Source organism: Chroicocephalus ridibundus, chromosome 2 (assembly GCF_963924245.1).
Source record: "Chroicocephalus ridibundus chromosome 2, bChrRid1.1, whole genome shotgun sequence".
NCBI classification, from domain to species: Eukaryota; Metazoa; Chordata; class Aves; order Charadriiformes; family Laridae; genus Chroicocephalus; species Chroicocephalus ridibundus.
In genome coordinates, this window is record NC_086285.1 from 129,555,604 (window position 1) to 129,576,357 (window position 20,754).

The window sequence follows — 20,754 nt, forward strand, 5'->3', positions numbered from 1 at the left end:
TGGACTAAGTAAGCTTCAGGGTCCCACCTAGTCTCATTTGCTACAATTTCTGTAATATACCGCTATCTCTCAATGCACTCGAGTGCCAAAACTATAATTACACAGGGAACTTCCATTCTCTCATTTGTTCATTAAAGAAATTCCCCCAGAAGCTCGCTGTGCCAGTCATCACTGTGGCTGAGACTCCTCCTAGCCCTATGCCAGCAACAGAATATTGAAGTTCCAAAATAAACATATCAGTTGCAGATTAACTGATTTGTCTAACAAACATGCTTTTATGTTCTGCAGCTTCTACTCAACCATTAAGCTTTTGTTCACCTTCTTTCTCTTTCTTTCTCCTGTCATCCTCTCCTCCAACCTCTCCCCTTCTCAACCTCGGTCCCCTACCACATTTCTTCCCTTCATTTCTACACTTGCTCACAATCTCTTCCTTAGTCCAGCCCTTCCTATCTATCCCCAACTTGTTCTTAGATACCTGTCGTCTTCCACACACTTGTTGCTCATGCCCTTCTTCAAGGGTCTTTTCCCCTAAACTCCGTTGCCCCAAATCCCTGTTACTGACCATCTACTCTACTGCTACTCTGCCTCTCCGCTGCATACTTCAGAACACGATTAGGGCTGTAAGAGCCATGAGAGGAAAGATGAATGTAAGCGACAAAGCCTCTCTGCTATCACATAATTACATGTGCCCCACACCAAACGGTGCTAACAGAACGTAAGTATCCCTTTGCAAGAAACACTTCACCTATTTCTACACATGGTGCAGCACTGTGCTAATTACCTGCAAATTATCACAGCCTGAGCAAGAAGTAATACAACTACTTGGCTCAGCAGCGGTACCTGATGACATAGCTCTTTGCTCTCCAGCTAAAAGTTCATCCATTCAGTCATCACTTGAGACTGTCACCAGTGCAGCGACAGCTTAAAATTAAGGCAAGTAAATTTAGTTTTTTCTATGTAGGCACCGAAACCCTGCTGTATCTTTAGAAATCCAGTCATTACAGTCAATTGACCCCAAAAAGTGAGTTCAGCATGAAGTAAACACCTACTAGGTGGTTAGCTGAAGGCTCCACTGACCGTATAGATGACCATTACATATAATGTAGTTCAGACACCACACCAGCACTTGCAGCCACATGCACATGCCTTGATCTGGAACCAAGTCCCATCCAGGTTGTTCTCCTCACTCATTGACATTACTGTTAGACAATAATTCTTATTCTTGCAGGCTGTTTGGAAGCCACTAGTGTGAAAACCTCAGAAAACAGTTCATTCCTTCCTTTCATGACCTGACCTCACAGAAAATTTCCGAGCTGCGAAGGAATAGCATCAGAGTAAAATCCTACTCAGGTCTGAAGACCTAGACCAGAACATGCAATCTGCTTTGAGACAAGTGGAGATACAGCAGCAAACAGGGACTGGGCAGGGGATGGATAATGAAATATAGTGGCCAAACTCAAACATCTCACCACTGATTATTAGCCAGCACGTGCACATTTGAACTAATATTTTGTAGCTGTTAATACTACATGCTTTTGCAGAGGAAAAAAAAATAGACTAAGTTTGTAATAAAAGCTTTTTATCATTTAAACTGGGAAAAATCAAAGAAATCAGTGCAAAGTACATCTTGTGAAGCTACTGAATCTTTTCCTTGAAACTTTTCAAAATCAATTTTCAGACAGACGTTTCCAAAATCAGTTTTCCCAAAGAAAAAACTCATCTCAGTAGTATAATTTCAGAAAAGCTATAAGTGATTAAAAACAGTGCCTTGTGACAGAAAGCAATCTCTGTTACCAGTGCTATTATTAGCTTTTTCTGTAAAAAGAAAAAGGCTAATAATATTAAAAAAGTCAAGTTCTGTAAATCTTCATCTGAAGCAGATCTATCTTTTTCTCTTAAGTAACTGCCCAAACAGTATCAGGTAAATAATTTGGCAAATTCTATGTTGATTTTATTCTCAGAATTATAATGCAATTATAATTTCTTGAAACTACAACTTTCCTTGCAAAAAAAAGCTGCCTAAAAAAATAACAAGGAATGAAACTTTTCTAGAATTTCTAGACAAACATCCTCTAATGATCAAATGCCTGTATCGTCCTATATAACTCAGCAGAACACAAGGTTTGAAATCGGTGTAAATTGCCAAGTAAGCCAATTATGTTAATACAGTAAGTACATCCAAACCAATTACGTAATGTAAAAAGGAGAAACATATGGAAAAAAGAGTGATGACTAGTACATGGCAAAAAAATTGATTACGTCCGACCATAAGTCCAAAGCAATACAGAACAAGCTGGTAGAAATATTATATCAGAAGTAACTAGTAATAATACTTCTACAGTAGAGTAAGTTAATCCTCTCTAGCCTCCACAGAAGTCGGGGTGGGGAAAGGCCCCAGCTCTCCATTTCAAATTTTCATCCAAAATACAAAAGAATTAGCCAGGCTAAGGAAAACCTCACCCTCCTAAAAGGAGTAAACACTGCTGACCTGACTGATTAAACATTAACCTAATGCATGAAAACAGTTAATACTTTATTAGCTAGAATTGGAGAAAAATACAGAATACTATCATAATTATCTTTCATAATTTATATACTTTTTTTTTTTAGCCCAAGCATACACTTGGCATTTTAACAGATAGCAAGTTACTTTTAAGCACGTCTCTGATATTGCCTACACTGTAAAGACTTCAACTATTTGTTTTCTGAAAATACCATTTAAAGGATGGGGTACCTTTAGCATAGGAAATTGTTTTGTCCTTGCTGACATACTCTGAGCCTCTGATCAAAGGATATGTGCACAGTTTCGCTCCTGACCAAAGATATTCCAAGTAAATGGGAGACAACGTCATGCTGCTGTTAGAAACTCCAGAGCAAGTCTAGTGGGTATCTCTAAAAACCAGTATGCATTATCATATACTTAACACAAATCATCTCTCACTCCTGTGCCCTGTAAAAGGTTGGGAGCAGATACTTTACAACTCTGCGATTTTATTCGGACACAACAGACATGTCAGGAAGAAGGACACCACAAACAGTGAGCTTGTTAGCTGATATGCAACTGTGGCCAGGAAGAAATCTCAACTGGGGCTAGCTCAGGCAGCTTCCCACCCATTCTTACTGCCCTTTTCTCCTCTTCCTCCACCTTTTGCTCTCAGTAGTAACCATTCCCTTTCTTAAGCCCTCTACTCCTTTCCTTATCTTCGGAGACTACGACAAGGTGTGGAGTAGGAGGGCAGGCTTACCTGCTGCACTTAAGCTCGGTACCTTGGTCCTGTCCTGTGCATTGATAGTGATGACTGACTCCTGGTTGGTGTAACTTAGAGAACTGGGAGGACGGGTGGGCTTCCACATAGGCCAAATTGTCTTGCTTTAATGTTTGGAAACTGATGCTGTAGGATTTGCAGTCAATGGAGAGGGACGGTAACCTCCTCTGTGATTAAGAGTGTACTTAATTAAGATTAAGTATTTCTTGTTAAACATCTCCTCTCATGAAATTTCTAGTTCCTCAGAAATGGTGAGATGATAACGTTGCAAGGGCAAGCAGGTCAACATGCTGTCCAACTTAGTGTTGTCTGCAAACTTACTGAGGGTGCACTCAATCCCTTTGTCCAGATCGTTGATAAAGATATTAAACAGAACCAGGCCGAATACTGAGCTCTGGGGAACACCACTTGTGACCAGCCACCAACTGGATTTATCTCCATTCAGCACAACTCTCTGGGACCAGCCACCCAGCCAGTTTTTACCCATCAAAGAATACATCTGTCCAAGCCATGACCAGCCAGTTTCTTCAGAAGAATGCTGTGGGTTATGGTATCAAAGGCTTTACTAAAGTCTAGATAGACAACATCCACAGCCTTTCCCTTATCCACTAAGAGGGTCACCTTGTCATAGAAGGAGATCTCGTTCGTCAAGCAGGACCTGCCTTTCATAAACGCATGCTGACCAGGCCTGATCACCTGGTTGCCCTGTACGTGTTGTGTGATGGCACTCAGGATGACCTGCTCTGTAGCCTTCCCTGACACCAAGGTCAGACTGACTGGCTTGTAGGTCCCCGGATCCTCGTTCCAGCCATTCTTGTATACGGACATCACTTTTGCTAACTTCCAGTCAACTGGGACACCCCCGGTTAGACAGGACTGCTCATAAATGATGGGAAGTGGCTTGATGAGCACTTCCGCCAGCTCCCTCAGTACCCTTGGGTGGATCCCACGCGGCCCCATAGACTTGTGTGTGTCTAAGTAGCATAGCAGGTTGCTAACCATTTCCCCTTGACTTATGGAGACTTCATTCTGCTCTCCGTCCCTGTCTTCCAGCTCAGGGGGCTGCGTACTTCAAGAACAACTGGTCTTACTACTGAAGAATGAGGCAAAGAAGGCATTAAGTACATCAGCCTTTTCCTTATCCTTGGTCACTATGTTTCCACCCACATCCAATAAAGGATGGTAATTTTCCTGAGCCCTCCTTTTGTTGTTCATGTATTTATAGAAATATTTTTTTATTGCCTTTTACAGCAGTAGCCAGATTAAGTTCTAGTTGGGCTTTGGCCCTTCTAATTTTCTCCCTGCATAACCTCACAACCTCCTTGTAGTCCTCCTGAGTGGTCTGGTCTGCCCCTTCTTCCAAAGATCATAAACACTCTTTTTTCCCCCTGAGTTCCAGCCAACGCTCTCCGTTCAGCTAGGCTGGTCTTCTTTCCCACCGGCTTGTCTTTTAGCACATGGGGACAGCCTGCTCCTGCACTTTTAAGATTTCCTTCTTCTAGAATGTCCAGCCTTCCTGGACTCCTTTGCCCTTCAGGACTGCTTCCCAAGGCTCCTAAACAGGCCAAAGGCTGCCCACTGGAAGTCCAAGGTGGCAGTTCTGATGACCTCTCTCCTTACTTCTCCGAGAATTGAAAACTATCATTTTGTGATCGCTATGCCCAAGACAACCTCCAACCATCACATCATCCAGCAGTCCTCTGTTCAGAAACAACAGGTCCAGTGAGGCACCTTCCCTAGTTGGCTCCCTCACCAGCTGCGTCAGGAAGTCATTTTTTACACGCTCCAGGAACCTCCTCTCTGCTGTATTGTATTTCCAGCAGACATCTGGTAAGTTGAAGTCCCCCACGAGAACAAGGGCTAGTGATTGTGAGACTTCTCCCAGCTGCTTATAGAATATTTCATCTGCCTCTTCTTCCTTGTTGGGTGGTCTGTAACAGACTCCCACCGTGATAGCTACCTCGTTGGCCTTCCCCCGATTCCTACCCATAAACACTAAACCCTGTTGTCACCATCATTAAGCTCTAGACAATCAAACCACTCCCTAACATACAAGGCTACCCCACGGCCCCTCCCTCCTTGCCTATCCCTTCTGAAGAGTTTATAGCCATCCTTTGCAGCACTCAAGTTGTGCAAGTCATCCCACCATGTTTCCATGATGGCAACTATGTCGCAGTTTTCCTGCTTCCCAACGGCTTCCAGTTCCTCCTGCATGGCTTCCAGCTCTTCCTTTCCAAAGGGGCCGTAGGCTTTCTTTTCTAAACACCTTCCTAACCTTGCTGTGATATAAATCCAGTAATAATATTCTTGGCAACTTGTGGATGGGCACCTTAAAAAAACAATGCTAAGCAGATACTAACGATCGTGCTCTGTAGAAGTTTTCCCATGAATTTTATGGCATTCTGTTTTACTAATTCCCCTGATCCCCTCCCTCAAATACTCCAACCTTCCCAGTCCAAGTTTCAAAGTTTCAGTTATGGGCTGAAAAACATCCATATATATTAGCAGACCTGCTACTGTTACCTGGAATTCAACAATTGCTCAAGTAATTTTCTTCCCTTCTCATACTAGATCCATGTCGTTACCCAAATTAGTTTTTGAAATTGTGCCATCTCTCAGTAGACACTTGAATGAGAATTTGATGATGATTAAAAACTCCTGTCATTGTCCTGTTGTTTGGGAAACTCATTAGGTGAGATACAGATAGCGTAAGTGATCTACTCATTTTATAGGCTTCTATAACCGATAACTTAGAAGGTATAAAAACAAGTAACTGCATATAGATAATTTAAAGCCAGTAGCACTACAATAATTAAAAGATCTTTCTAAACCGTATTGGTAGAACAGACAAAACCTCTATAATCAACTTATCTGGGGAAGCAATCGGACAATAAAAACTGAGGCATTTTAGGGACTAATAAAGCTGTGTTATCTAATGACTATAATAAATCTTTAGCTGCAGCTATTCCAGAACAATTTCCCGTGCAGTAAAATGTATTCTACAGGGTTTTCTATCTGAAATTACTGTTTGTTTGTTAGATGTTGATGGTAAGAAACAATTGCAGAACAATAATTTTATTTTTGGCATGTATTTCCATCATTCACCTCTCCCTTTCATCATGAAGTCTTTTGCCTTCATTCAATGGCTAGAATCAAGCAACCCTTTGACAAGACCAGAAATAAATTTCTTCATTGACTTTCTGTACAAAAATACACACTAATATTCCAATGTCCAATATATTTAAGTTCAACATGGCGTTATGCAGCAGTTTTGGACTTTGAGAACTACACTTCTGTGAAGTGCAACATCGGTCATTCTGCTCACAGCTCACATTGATGCAGGCTGCAATTAAATATACAAGTAAATCAATAGGTAGTATGTATACCCTTGAGGCGACAATGCTGGAGGTGAGCTAAGCATGTCAGCTCTTTCTATAGCCAGCAGAGCTCTGGTTAAGGTTCTCAATAGAGTTTAGGGGACAACTCATCTCATTCTACAGCAAAAACCTACATTTAGCTAGAAGAATAGCACTTTAGCCTCCACAGGTTGTAGAGGTTAGATCTCTACAGGTACCACAGTGGAATCCCACATATTCCTGAAAGGAGGTTGTAGAGAGATGGGGGCTGACCTCTTCTCCCTGGTGACAAGTGATAGGACGAGGGGAAACGGGTTCAAGTTACGTCAGGGGAGGTTTAGATTAGATATTAGGAAACATTTTTTCACTGAGAGGGTTATTAAACATTGGAATAGGCTGCCCAGGGAGGTGGTGGATTCACCATCTCTGGAGGTGTTTAAAGAAAGGGTAGATGGGGCACTGAGGGACATGGTTTAGAAGTGGCTCTTGTCAGGGTAGGTTAAAGGTTGGACTTGATGATCTTAAAGGTCCCTTCCAACCTCAACAATTCTATGATTCTATGATTCTATATCCTGTTCAAAGGTAAATACCTAGAGTGAACCGAGGTGAATGTTGACTCTGGTATCAAAATGACACTTGCAGGGCCACTTTTGGAATGACATTGCCCTAAGCCTGGGTTTTGTATACCTCTGTCCCTGATGCAACACAATTGAGTGCTCCAACAAAACAGCATTCACTTTCACGTTTTATCAGTTTTGAAAAGTGAAAATTATTATTGTAATCACCGATGCTGATGTTCAGTGTATGAAACAGACACGTTCGTTGCTGAAAATGATTGTTCCAGTTTTTTATATGCATTCTTCGCCAAAATAAATGAATAATCAATATATGACAATATAAGCCAAAGTAGAAAAATGAAGCTCCTTACATAAATGTAAATTTTGTTAGCGTATGTGATCAACTAAAACCACCTCATATGGAAAGCCATCTTACAGATGTGGTATATACGCCCTGGATTGTACTACTACCTGTGAAGCATTTTAAAGAATTATTTCTCAGATTCACCTGAAACATCCATCCCATTTAAATTACTTGTTTAAGTATAAAGTCTGATCACGTTCTTATGGAGAAGACAAAAAAAATCCTTCTCAATTAAATATAACAAAAAACCCTTGAAGTAATAGTACAGTACAAATGAGTTTAGTTTAGTTGTGGTGTTTTTTTTAGAGGAGTTTCCGGAGGAGTTTTTGTTAATACAGTAGAAGTTTCAGTGAGACTTTTAATAAACTTAATGTAATATTATAAAAAACTGAAATTTACAGAATTTTTAAGCCATTTTACTAACCAAGTACTACAATGACTGCAGCAGTGGAAAAGGTTAATGTAAGATCCACTTAAAGCTCTAAATAGTTTCTGCACAAAGGCTTTTTGGAGCTTGTATGTCCAAATATCGAAAACCGAATGAAGTCTTGCACATACCTCTCCGTGCACTGCCAGAATCATAAGTAATCCCTAAACCCAAGCCGAATATGACTTTTCAAATTCCCAACTCCTTAGATTTCTGAGTTTTCTACATATGCCAGACAGCCACAGTACAGTATTTTTTAAATACATCTCTCATCAATTTATTGCTGCATTTTAATAGGGTAATTTAAAATAAACCAATGCAATACTACTTTAAACCACTTTCTATGACTAGGATGTCTACAGCTAGACAGTTTTACTGAAAGTGAAAACTTAAACACTTCGACAAAATTCAACTTGTATGAAAACCACACAAGCAGTTTCGCTATAAACAGGTTTAATTAAAAAAAAATAATGCAGGGTTGTTTTTCCCTGTAGGATGCAGAATTTTATCAACTCAACCCGGAAAACAAAACCAGCCCTTTTTCCAATTTACAGAAATCCTGTAGTCTGCAATAGCAGGACTCAGAACAAGTATTTATTTAGTTGCTCTGTGTTTAAAAAGAAACAAAACCACCCGGCACTTAGGGTACAGAAGAAAAGTGGCTTCACCTTGTCATACTTCCTCTTAGAAGTTCTGATTAATAAAGTTAATCATCATCTAGTTCCAACCCCCCTGCCATGGGCAGGGACACCTCCCACTAGACCAGGCTGCTCAAAGCCCCATCCAGCCTGGCCTGGAACACTTCCAGGGATGGGGCATCCACAGCTTCTCTGGGCAACCTGTTCCAGTGCCTCACCACCCTCACAGTAAAGAATTTCTTCCTGATATCCAATCTAAATCTGCCCTTTTTCAGTTTGATTGATGGAGGTACGGGTCCCTGAGGTTTGTGTGTATTGCTGGCTGCAGTGGTGTAGCCAGGGTCAGACGCAAACCTCCATCCCAAGGAAGGAGGCTGCACAAGCTTCATGCAGTGACGTGGAGCGCACAGGGCCAGCACCAACGTCAGCATAGGGAGAACAGATTCACAGTGCTCTTGGCAAAACCTCACTTCTTTTCCACCAAACCTGCCTCTGGCAATGTTCCTACCTAAACTAAGCCGGACGGAAACCCTTACCGGGCAAACAGGGAGTTGACAAGGACCGATCGTAGTGCCGCCTGTCTCCCCAAGCTTAGCACAGCAGGCACTGCCCAAGCCGGGTTTTGGGGCTGGGCAGTCCATGTTGCCTCTCACCCACAGACGGCGGAGGAGCCTGGTGAAGCTGTGACCTCCAGAGTCCTACACGAGGAGTACAAGACTGAACATTTTACTCCTGAAAGAGACGTTGTAACGGCAGCCTGTGATCACGTAAGAGGGGGAAGACATTGATGTCAGCTTTGGAAATGACTGAGTGCTCACTTACAAGAGCAGATGCACACTAAACGTTCGTTCAACGTACAGGATGATGTACAGGAGATTAGCCTCACTACTATTTAATCTGATTTAAATCCGTCTTCCCAGAAAGCACGCTTTTAAATTTCAGAAGAACAGAATGCTACTTTCAGACTTACCTTTTTCTGTTTTGTCTTGTTCAGTTTCTTTTTCACTTTTCCCTAGAATATTAAAAATACAATTTCAATGAAATAAATTTTTGTTGACAGTTTATGATAAGAAAGAGATACAATAAAATCACAGCTTATACTCAAAATCCAATTGGGCCAACGGGACGTTTTTCTTTCATTTTTGTTTTTCAAAGTAATCATGGATTGCTGTCTCAACTATAGTTACATGAAATGTCTTTCTCTGCAGATGCTTCAAATATTACAGAATTCCTTCTGTCACAAAATATGTCATAAGCTTTCCCCTTTAGATAGTTGGTAGATTTTAGTGATACGCACTTAAAACGCAAGCTATTTTACAAGAAAATAAATTGTTCACCAATTAAAAACTCTTGGGAATACTGTCTTAATAGATATAGTTGATTAAAATAAAAAAAACATGAAAATCAATTGGGAACCTAGGTCTCATTTTCAGAGCGACTTGGGCACTTGGAAGCTTTTGTCTTACTTCAACTTTTAAAATAATCTAACCCAGGTGTTTTGTAAACATCTGAATGCACAGGTAAATAAGCACAAGACAGTCTGTAGCAAAAAACCCGACTACATACTGTACCAAAATCATGCCTGTGTATATTGTGAAGGTGGTACATACAGACAGGCTTGTCCTCTCCTCTTTTTCTTCTCTCTCAACACCTAACTCCATAACATCTAAAGCATCTTGCCTCACAATTCTAACATTACCATTCTGTTTCCAATTTCATGACAATAAGCTTCCGGTATTTCCTCCCAATAAACTTAAGAGAGAATACTAAAAAGAGAGGCCAGTTGGCTTTTCAGTTACAGTTATTTTCCTCTCTAACACACATTCTTGAATTTTTATGTGTTCTTATATATAGAAAAAAACATTTTCTTTAATTTCTAAATCTATTAGAGAAAACTTGACAGAATACTCAATCTTCACAGTTTTTTAAACTGACTGCTCAGGAACATTATATTGTGAATAAAACACACCATGTAAAAATGCTAAAAAACATTTTGTTTTTCATGGAGAAATTGGGTTAGGCGCACTCATAAAATCAAACTATTTCACATTCTAATTTCACCCTTTACTACAAGCTGACAACTGCTACTACTGAACGTGCAGACAGTTTGAGTCTGATTTTTATATTCAGCACAAGGCAGAATGAGTATTAACTTGATTATGATATGACAAATTAAATAAAAATGGTCACGTTGAATGTCATTCACCTCTTCAATTACATCATAAAATCCAGATTGTCGATTAAGTTGCAAAAAATGACAAAAAGATCTATAGAGTCAGTTACATACTACGGGATAACTTGAAGACGGAATATTATTACTATAACAGTATATTAATGAAGGTGTTCAGTATTCAGTAACATACTGACTTTATGTTTTTATTTTTTTTTGCGCATACCACACAATAAATAAAATGGTTATGTCCATCCACGTCAGAGATACTGTATTTTCAACGGACTAATAACGCAGCTCCAGATGAGACACAGAACAGTTTATATCCTAATATTTCTATTCTTTTTACCAACTCAAAGCACGCGAACAATTCATTACAGGATAGTAAACTATGATACAGCACGCCACTTTGCCACCCGTTTTTCCTTATCTTTTCCATTTTCAGCAACATTGATATTCTCACCCGACCTCTTCTCTAATTCCCTCTAGGTCACTCAGTGACCCTTTTCCATCCATCCTGGACATCCGTGTTATTTCTGCAAGTTCTTTCCATCAGAGGAAGAACAGAGTATGAACTCATCACTCTAAAGCCTGTTCCTATCTCCCATTTCTTGTCCAGCTTCACATTTCTTTATTATTGAGGCTCATACAACATATAACCTACAGCTCTCTGTACCCATTTATGTACTAGGATTAATTCTCCAAATCCTCTCTCAGACTTTTTTTTCAACCTGTGTTCTGCCAAATTAGCTGCCACTGATTTCACCAAAGCCTCTCCAATAATCTTTGAATACTCCAGCTTCTCCTTCTAGGTAGCTGCTTTTGAAATTCGTCACAACTTGGTCTTGTTAGCTCTGAAGATCTTGTTTCTCTCGGCTCTCGCCATACTCAACTAAGAATTCACTTCAGCATCACATTCAGCACACATTGCTTCGGTTCCTCCACACTGATCCCCAGCTTACTTCGATGGTGCAAATGGTTTTAATCAGGCTATTTCTGACAAAAGTTTAAAAGTGTGCTGCTGTCTCAAAGACAGGGATATGACAGTAAACCTTGAGACTATTTTGTCATCAACTTAAACCAATCGTAGCTCAAAGAAAAAGAAAGATTCTTAGCTCTTCAAACTACTCACAGCCTTTACTCAATTTCTGTTCCCAGCAAAACAAGTCTAGATCAAAAATAGAGACAAAACTGTCTCAACCAATCTCTACAGGCTAGGACTGCTATCACTGTATAACGTATGCACCAGGTATTCCCAAGAAGGTTTCCACAATAAAGAATAAATTTATTTCTCATGTTACAATACATCTAAATATTTGTGAATGCATGTAACAATGACCCAAGTCACAACTGAAATGTATTTCAGGCATTGTAGATTTTACACAAATTGCAATCAACACTATAAATGGACATTATTTACATATACAGAATTTTTGAAACATGTAAAATCACACAATGATTTTCAGTGAAAACATGGCATTTTTCAGTGTCTCTCCTATATCCAATCTTACCCATTTTCCTTACTTCTTAGAAAGAATAGTGTCATGATACGATACCTTTTCAATTACTGAGAACATGAAAAAGTCACTTTAAGTTGTAGGAACTCTTCAATATTAAAATAAAAATTTAGTACCCCACTCATCTAAATTTTGCTTTCCTTACTGGTACTTCTTCCTGTGATTTCTAAAAAAGCAACTGAATCCAAGATTTCATAAATTCACTGAGATCTAGCAAGAAGGAATGTAGCAATGTGAAAATATAAAGAAAGACGTTATTTTTTATTTTGCTTAAACTACAGGTCTTTATTCAGCATAATTTCACCATAAAAATATGGAAATGTTTGGAAACTGAAAAGGTCAAGGCATATTTTTGTTTTCAAACTGAGAACTGCACAGACACAACACCCTTGCTAGACTTCTGATTTAAACTACAGACCATAACCTAGAATATTTCCCTATGAAAACAGATATCATACTTCCCACACACATCCATGTTTGTTGAAGAGTAATATCTCACCCATTTTAAGTTACAAGTAGAAATTATGTATCATGGGCAAAATTCAGGCCAAACTGGTTGCAGAATAGCTAATAATTCAAAAGGAGAAGTACAACACAATTATAGAAGGAGCAGACTTTAACGTAATGCCCATTTCCTTCACATAATATCGCCCCGAAATAAAAATTACTTCTGCTTGCCATGTTTCTTCCTCCTTGTAAATTACACTTTCAAATACATTTTCAAACATTCAAAATTATTACTTTGAAAAATAATAATAATACCTAGTGGCTGAGGCAAATATTTATCCCCATAGTTAATATCTACCATGTTTTGGAAAAAACGACGACAATGGAAAGACAAAGATATTCTTCTGTGTTTTATTGCAGCCAAACATTAAAACAGATTAAATATACATTTTTTAATAGTCCTCTCAACCTTGCTCGTCTTGGCTTATTTTTGTAAACATGAAGCACGTAAAATCACATAGCCAGTTACAAAATATGTAAAATTTCATCACAGCATAATATACTCTCACAGTTGCATAATTCTACAAATAGGCTGCCACTGATATAAAAAGTCCTCCATTCACCATTCTAAAATTATTCCTAAGCTTCCTCACAAAATATGGCTTTGAAAAAAATTATTGCTCTGTAATTCACAATCACAGGTAATTTTACTAGAATATCCCATCCCAAATCACATCACAGTCTAAGAGTATTATTGCTTTCCTGAAAAGTCTCAAGATATCAGTTTGAGATATCTTCTGTGTTTGTTGATCAGATGTAACACTCACTTATGTGGAGTCTTACTAGAATCCCAAACAAAAGAAGGCAAGCATGTAGGATGCCCCTTTCACTAGAAACGTAAGCAACCAAAAACCTGACTTCAAAACAGTGTTACAAAAATTTAAAAATCTCCCTATCAACCAAAAGGCAACCAATGTTAGGGTTGCCAAATTGATTTTTCTTCCTAAAAATTTATCTTATTTTATTTCTGCTAAGCTCCCGTATCAAGCTTGGCAATTTCCTAAAATCACAGCAATTATTCCTGAGCCAAAAAGGAACACATGCAAAATGCCAAAGGATAAAATATGTCTTTGTAATTGTGGAACAGCAGCACAGAACAGGTAAAAAGTACACCTGTTATATTAAAATTCTAAATCACTCACAGTCTAAATTTCAGACGTACCATTTACAAGAGCATTTACGATTATAGGTCTTAAATTTTGACACCCTATTTTTCTTAAGGTTGAATTTCCAGAGCTTTTTTCTTTAATAAAGTTTACAAGTAAAATATTTATGCAAAATTGGCTTTTTCAATAATTCACTGAATACAAAGCTTACTAAATCCAGCTTTGAGATCGCTATACTGGTCGGTAAACTAGAAGAATTTTACTGAATTCAACTCAATTCCCGCAACTCAGTTTTGCTGCGATCTACACTGACTCCCTGCCAGGCTATTCTGTAGTTTCTAGACATTTTTGCTTTAAAAATCAAACGTACATAAATAAAAAGTTCTAATTCACACATAAAGGGTTTCTGAAAAGAGTAATTTAGTAACCTGCCCTTTTACTAGTATGAATTAAAACATACACATTTTGTATCTTGTTGGACTATTTTAAAAGTCACCTGAAATTCATGTAGGGTAACTGTTGACATAACATCAGTGCAAAGAGATACAAGTCAAACTTCACAGCATAGTGTGCGCCAGGTTAGTGTTTTCAATAAAATGCAGGTAGGCTGTATGTTATATCAGCAGTTATAAAACTTTTTAAAAATTCACAATATTGTATGTTTCATTTGACCAAACTGCTCTGTACATACTGTATGAATCCACAACAAAAGATATATATTAAAATCTGAAAAAATGTACTTGCTGCTACGTTATAAATAGAATATTAACAATTGCTTGAACAGCACATATGAAATGCAGCTCAAAGTTGCAACTCTCTCACAAACACAGAAGAAAAATAATTAATTCACTCCACAAAAAAAAAAAAAAAAAGAAACAGACAGGAATGTAAATTAAACATCCAAGTGTTAAAAAAAGGTTACTAAAATGACAGCTGGCTACAACCCATTTACAATATCTTAGTGTTTGTTTCCCAAACCCTGAACTGCTTGGTAATTACATCATAAGATCTATTACAACCATCTGCTCCCCTTTTGTAGCGTATGGTTAGGGCTGGTCCTCCTGATGTAGGGACTTTTCTTTTGAAGCTTTAAGTATCTGAAAAAATAAGGGGAAATCTATATTAAAGGACCAACCAAAACACAACTTACTCTAAAACAACAACAAAAAAAAAAATCTTAAATGCTAAAAAATGCAACTTTGTAACAGACTAGTTAATTTGAGAAAACTATCATTTCTAGAAGCTACCATAATGAATACACACAAAGTTGCTGTATGAAGTGGGAGATGTAAACTTTTAAATATTTATCTAAGCAGTAATTTTTTTCTCAGCATATGGCACTTCACTGACCTTGTAAAGGAAATCTAGGCCATGTCACAAATACATTAAAACATTTTTTTTAATTTTTTTTTTTTTTTTTTAAAAAAAGGTCAAGGACACGGAATATTGGAAAAGAGGAACCAGGGAATGAGGAAAGGTCGAAGTTATAAAGTGGAAACTTCTCTACACACTAGGGATTCCAGCAGTTGGTAAAATAAATGCAGGGTTATAAAAATGTCAAGGGTACAGGATCAAAGCAGAGGGAGGGGTAAATAACCCTTAGATATTTTACATCTGAACACATACAAGAAGGATCAAAATCCAAATACAGAGAGTAAAGATATTAAAAAAAATGTAATACATGTCCCTTAAAATATGTCTTCAAGAAGTACCACTCAATCACAACAACTGCAATTTATGTGCCAGTGTAGAACAGGATTAGCCAGAAATACTACATCAGTAATATTTCAAGCTGGCCTATCACACCACTCAAGTGCATTAGTTTACAAAAGCACAGACTACAACTGTAGTTAAAATAGCTTACTGTGGAAATTAATATTGGTAACAATTTTAGGAGTAAACTTAGATAATTGGAAAACAGTACATACAGATACCTAAACATGCAGTTGCCTATTGTTATTTTTCTTGTGTGTGATATACCCTGAAGTCAGCTAAGAAACTTTTGACGTGCACTCCAGCATATTGAAATCCCACACCTGATCTCTTCACTGACAGCGTGAGAATGTTCCTCACAGCTAAATTAATCCTCTGAACTATCTCCTGGTTTCTTTCCAAAACAAGTAAGTTTCTATGTTTCAGATAAAAATCAAACCGCTCCTAACCCACGGTTAGGACCTAAACTGGTGCCACCATGCTTCAAATGAAGTTCAATGAATTTATACTACCTATAAGGTAGTATAGGACTCTTTAGTGACATTTCTGAATATCTTTTACACTACCTGAAGTTATGTTTATTACATAAATAGATAAAACTTTTTTCTATGTAAAGAGTGCATATGTGTATATAAGAGTTCTTAATTCAGAAGAGAGTTCTTGACTGTCTCTAGTACAATGCACTTTAGTATTATTACTGCTGAAATAATAGGCAATACTAGCTTTGAATACCTGATGAAATTCACTTCTGATAACAAAAAAACCCCACACTGAATCCCCCATCACAAATTAAAAAAAAAAAAAAAAATAAAAATCCCTGGTTGTGGTAGTTTAACCCCAGCTGGCAGCTAGGACCACGCAGCTACTCACTCACTTCTCCCTCTAACCCCAAGAAGGGTAGGGAGAAGAGGGAGAAAAGGAGGAGAAAAGAGAAAAAACTCATGGGTTGAGATAAAGACAGTTTAATAGAACAATAACGGAAAAGAACAATAATAAAAATGGCAAAAGAATATACAAAATAAAGTAATACAACACAAGTTGTTCACACCACATGGAGGTTGGTTGCCCATCCCATCCCTAGCAGTGATCACACATCCTTGTCCCCCAGCCAACCCCATTTATATACTGAGCATGACGTCTACGGTACGGAATATTCCATTGACCAGCTTCTATGAGAAGCTGAAAAAAGTCCTTGAAATCACCTTAACCTTAAACATAACCTTAAACATCACCTGGCAACAACTAGACAATATGCATTATCAACATTCTTTTCATACCAAATCTGAAACACAGCAACCACTAGCAACAAAATTAACTCTATCCCAGCTGAAACCAGGACATTGGTAAATATGAATTTCATATTCTAAGAGGAAAATGTGAGAATAATGTTGCCTTTAAACTGAAATTTTCACATCCAAAAAAGGCAGGTAAAAATATGTAATAGTAGGAAAAATTAGCAATTTAATAGTGATTATTAAATTGTGCCGGGGAGGTTTAGTTTGCATATTAGGAAAAATTTCTTCACCGAAAGGGTTGTCAAGCATTGGAACAGGCTGCCCAGGGAAGTGGTTGAATCACCATCCCTGGAGGTATTTAAAAGACCTAAAAAGGTGATTAGGGACGTGGTTCAGTAGTGGACTTGTCAGTGTTAGTTTTACAAATGAACTCTATGATCTTAAAGGTCTTTACCAACCTAAATGATTCTATGATGCTAAATAGAATATTTGGAAAACCATCCACTACTGTGCAAGACACATAAGATTTTTTTTTTTGTGAAGGTAGAAAATTCATTTACTACTGCAAGACTAAAACATAAATTACAGCACAAAAAGCAACAGAAATGGTCCATAAAAATAACAATAAAAGATTTCAGGTTGATACTTGGATTCTGAATTTAGTCTTAAACTAGCCTAGGTTAAGTCAAGAGACCATCTGCATATCCTCATATCAGCACGACTGACACGGTGCAGTGGAATTATCTACTGTTGAAATTTTGTAAGGGCCTTTTTGTTACGTTAACTTTAAGCAGCAACACTGCCTGAGAGAAAACATCTTTTCTTGTTCTACAGTTCCAACTTAAAGCACAACAAACGAACTGAACACTACCTTTACTGAACTTCTTGTCTATGCTGTCAAAGGTAACTACTGCTTGTTCCTATACTGATTATAAGCTCTAGATTAAAATATTTCATATTCATTACAAACCAAAACATTTTTAGATAAGGCATCCATTAATGAATACCTATGGCTTCAAATATTTCAACACACCACATGGCTGTTACAATAAACAGATTAGAAAGACCTCAAAGACAACAGTTATGTATTGATATGAGCATTCAAATCACCTCAGGTAAGGTTTAGCACATAAATTAAATACATGAACTAAACAATGCCTCCAACCTGTACTGGGCCACCACACAAAGGCCTCCTGTGTTTTTTCACTTCACTGACTACTTCTGGCATGCCCAAGAACCAAATACAAGTTTCCCTTCCCACGAGGAAAAAAAAAAACCCGCAGAATAACCTGGGCACCACGTCGCTTAAGAGCTTCTGCAAAGATTAACTGATCCAGAAAGATGCTCAGGCTAACCAGAACAAAACAGAAATATAGCTCTCAGGGCTCCTGGATTGCAGCTTCTGTGACTTACTGCTCAGTGTTTCACTCAACACAACTACTTTGTTATGAAGAACAAACTAGCAACTTGTAATACTTGACTTCAAGAAGCAGATGAAATGTAATAACATGCAGTCTTCAAATTTAGGAGCCATATAGGTACTCTAAAAATCGTTCTGGTAAACTCTATGTTTACTACTGTCAGGCAACAGATGGAAGACCTGGAAGTGCTCTAGTTCTTAAAATCAGTTATGTCAAGAAAAATATGATGGCATGACAAAACAGCCCTGTTTCCAGACCAGTGCCCAACGAATGTGCCACAGCCGGACTTCAATAGGTCTGACCGATACACAGAAGTGACAGCAGCACCACCCGTCATCAGTTACTCAAGAAAGGAAGTATGCACATATTTTGAGACCTGAAATTTTTACATTTCCCTTTACACCAAAAGTATCCAGTTCTGAAACCATTAAAAATGAAGACGTAAATTAAAACTGCTCACAGCTTTATTTGGAAGGTTCCCATATAACCCAGTAACTATTATTAGCTTTTATCCAGTACAAGATAAAAGTAATTCCTTCAAAACCAGGAAGCAGCTTTAAAAGACAATAATGATATCCCTTCACTCCTCTCCACAAAGTAATTTGTTTGCAAACTTTACATGTAGCTATAGCTTAATTTTTGGGGGAAAAAGCCACACATTTAAGATTAACTTACCCACTAGATCATCATTTGAATAATCCTCAGCTTGAGCAGGCATTTCTGTAAATCAAAATTGTACAAACATTTCAAACTGGAGAGTTCCCTCAATATTTACAAAAAGCTGCCTTTTTTTCCCCCCTTATGCTCAAAACAGTGACCTATCAAGACTGTTCTGTAATACTGCTTTTGCAGAAGTGAGATGCGAATTTTCCTCATCTGAATTTTTCCAGTGAAAAGATTAAGACTTTAGTAGGCCAATGAGTAAATTGCGGGATTGCACAGTTTCAAAAATTATTCTTCAAAATTCTGAAACCATACTATCTGAAGCACAAGTCTCCCAGTGTTTCACATGCTACTACAGTATGGGCATAGAAAACATTCATATACTTATTATGTTCCCAACCGTAACTGTGAAATATTTGACTTCAAAATTCAGTTCTTTTTAATTCTGTACATACGTTTAAATTAGACATGTCACATTCCACCAAGTGCTATTACTGCTAATAGACTGAAGGTTGCACATAACTCCATATTCACACGGATACTGTGTGAGCAAGTGCTCCCAAATTCTGGGAAGCAATTCTGGAAGAATTCATAATAGCCAGGTTGCTGGCTGTAGACAATAAGAAGAATCGAAGAGGGGGAAATATATTCTCTGACTCAGGAGCCCCATAAATAACGTGCTCAAAGCTGGGGAGACATTACACTTTATTGTATTTCTTACGTATACTCTCTTTTCCTGAGCACGCATTACTGACTGGCTGATGGGAAACAGAGCATAGCAAAGAAATCTTCTACTTTACATGACCTAATATCACCATTTTTATTGCTATAAGTATTTCTGAACTGGAAGCACTATCAGCTTCTAAAACTGAAGAGTGCTCTGTAAGACATTAAAATATTGTCATTAAAAACCTCAAGATGCTAGATTTCAACAACACAGTTATGTTTCTCTTTAAAAGAAAAAAAAACGCAGAAAAAGTTACAAATATTTGTGGGTTTTGGTAGTATAGAATTCTATTCTAAGATATTTATCATTCTAAATTTTTAATTTATTTTTTTTTTTAAGTAGCAAACTCATGCAAAAGATAATATACAAACCTGATTCCTCTGGTTCAGTGGCCACAACATCTTCTGTATGCTTACCTTCTACTGTTACAAAGAAAACATTAAAAGTTACACACTGTACGTTCACAATTTTGCTTTTATTCCCCACCAGCCACACCATCAAATTAGTATCAAACAAACAGGAAAACCTAAACTGCAGAACAACCAACTAAGTTAACTTATGAGTAGAAAAAAGGTACCGAATGTATTTCACGTCCAAAAGTTTAGCTCCTCTTTGTTATTGACTTCCATTGCTATTACGCCCCGCCCCCCCCAATTATTTTGGTTACAATTGTTATTAATGTGAAACAGTTATGTTTATTTCCCCATTTAACTATATTAGAACATATTTTTCAAATGGAAAACCTAAACAAATATAGCATCAAATCCTACACACTGGTCAGATTAAACTGCTTAGATTACCTTGCTTTAGCTGACTGAATTAACGTCACATTTGGAAAAAATTTTTAACTTCTTAGAGCAAAACCTCAAATTACATTTGACCCAGTACTCACTTAAAAGTCTCTGACACCAGCACAACAAAAAAAAAATAATTCACAACTTAATCTTTTTTAGTAATAGTGTGAGATATTAACATATTCCATTCCTCCAACTGAAGCTCTAAGTACTTCGCAAGAATGACATGAAGTTCAACAAGGCCAGTGCTAGGTCTGCACCTGTGTTGGGGCAAGCCCCAGTATCAATACAGA

The 20,754-nt window shown here is 37.8% G+C and overlaps 1 protein-coding gene across 14 annotated transcripts in view; it reads right to left on the bottom strand.

Annotated features, from left to right (window-relative positions):
- The window catches only part of ASPH (aspartate beta-hydroxylase), a 120,742-nt gene that overhangs the window by 44,094 nt on the left and 55,894 nt on the right, over positions 1–20,754 (bottom strand). For all 14 annotated transcript variants that reach the window (XM_063326933.1, XM_063326939.1, XM_063326943.1 and 11 more), the window contains 3 exons: positions 20,039–20,089; positions 18,953–18,997; positions 9,579–9,620 (listed from right to left, as the gene is read on the bottom strand). In XM_063326933.1, the coding sequence (XP_063183003.1) occupies positions 9,579–9,620; positions 18,953–18,997; positions 20,039–20,089 (138 nt within the window). The remainder of the gene's footprint in view (positions 1–9,578; positions 9,621–18,952; positions 18,998–20,038; positions 20,090–20,754) is intronic.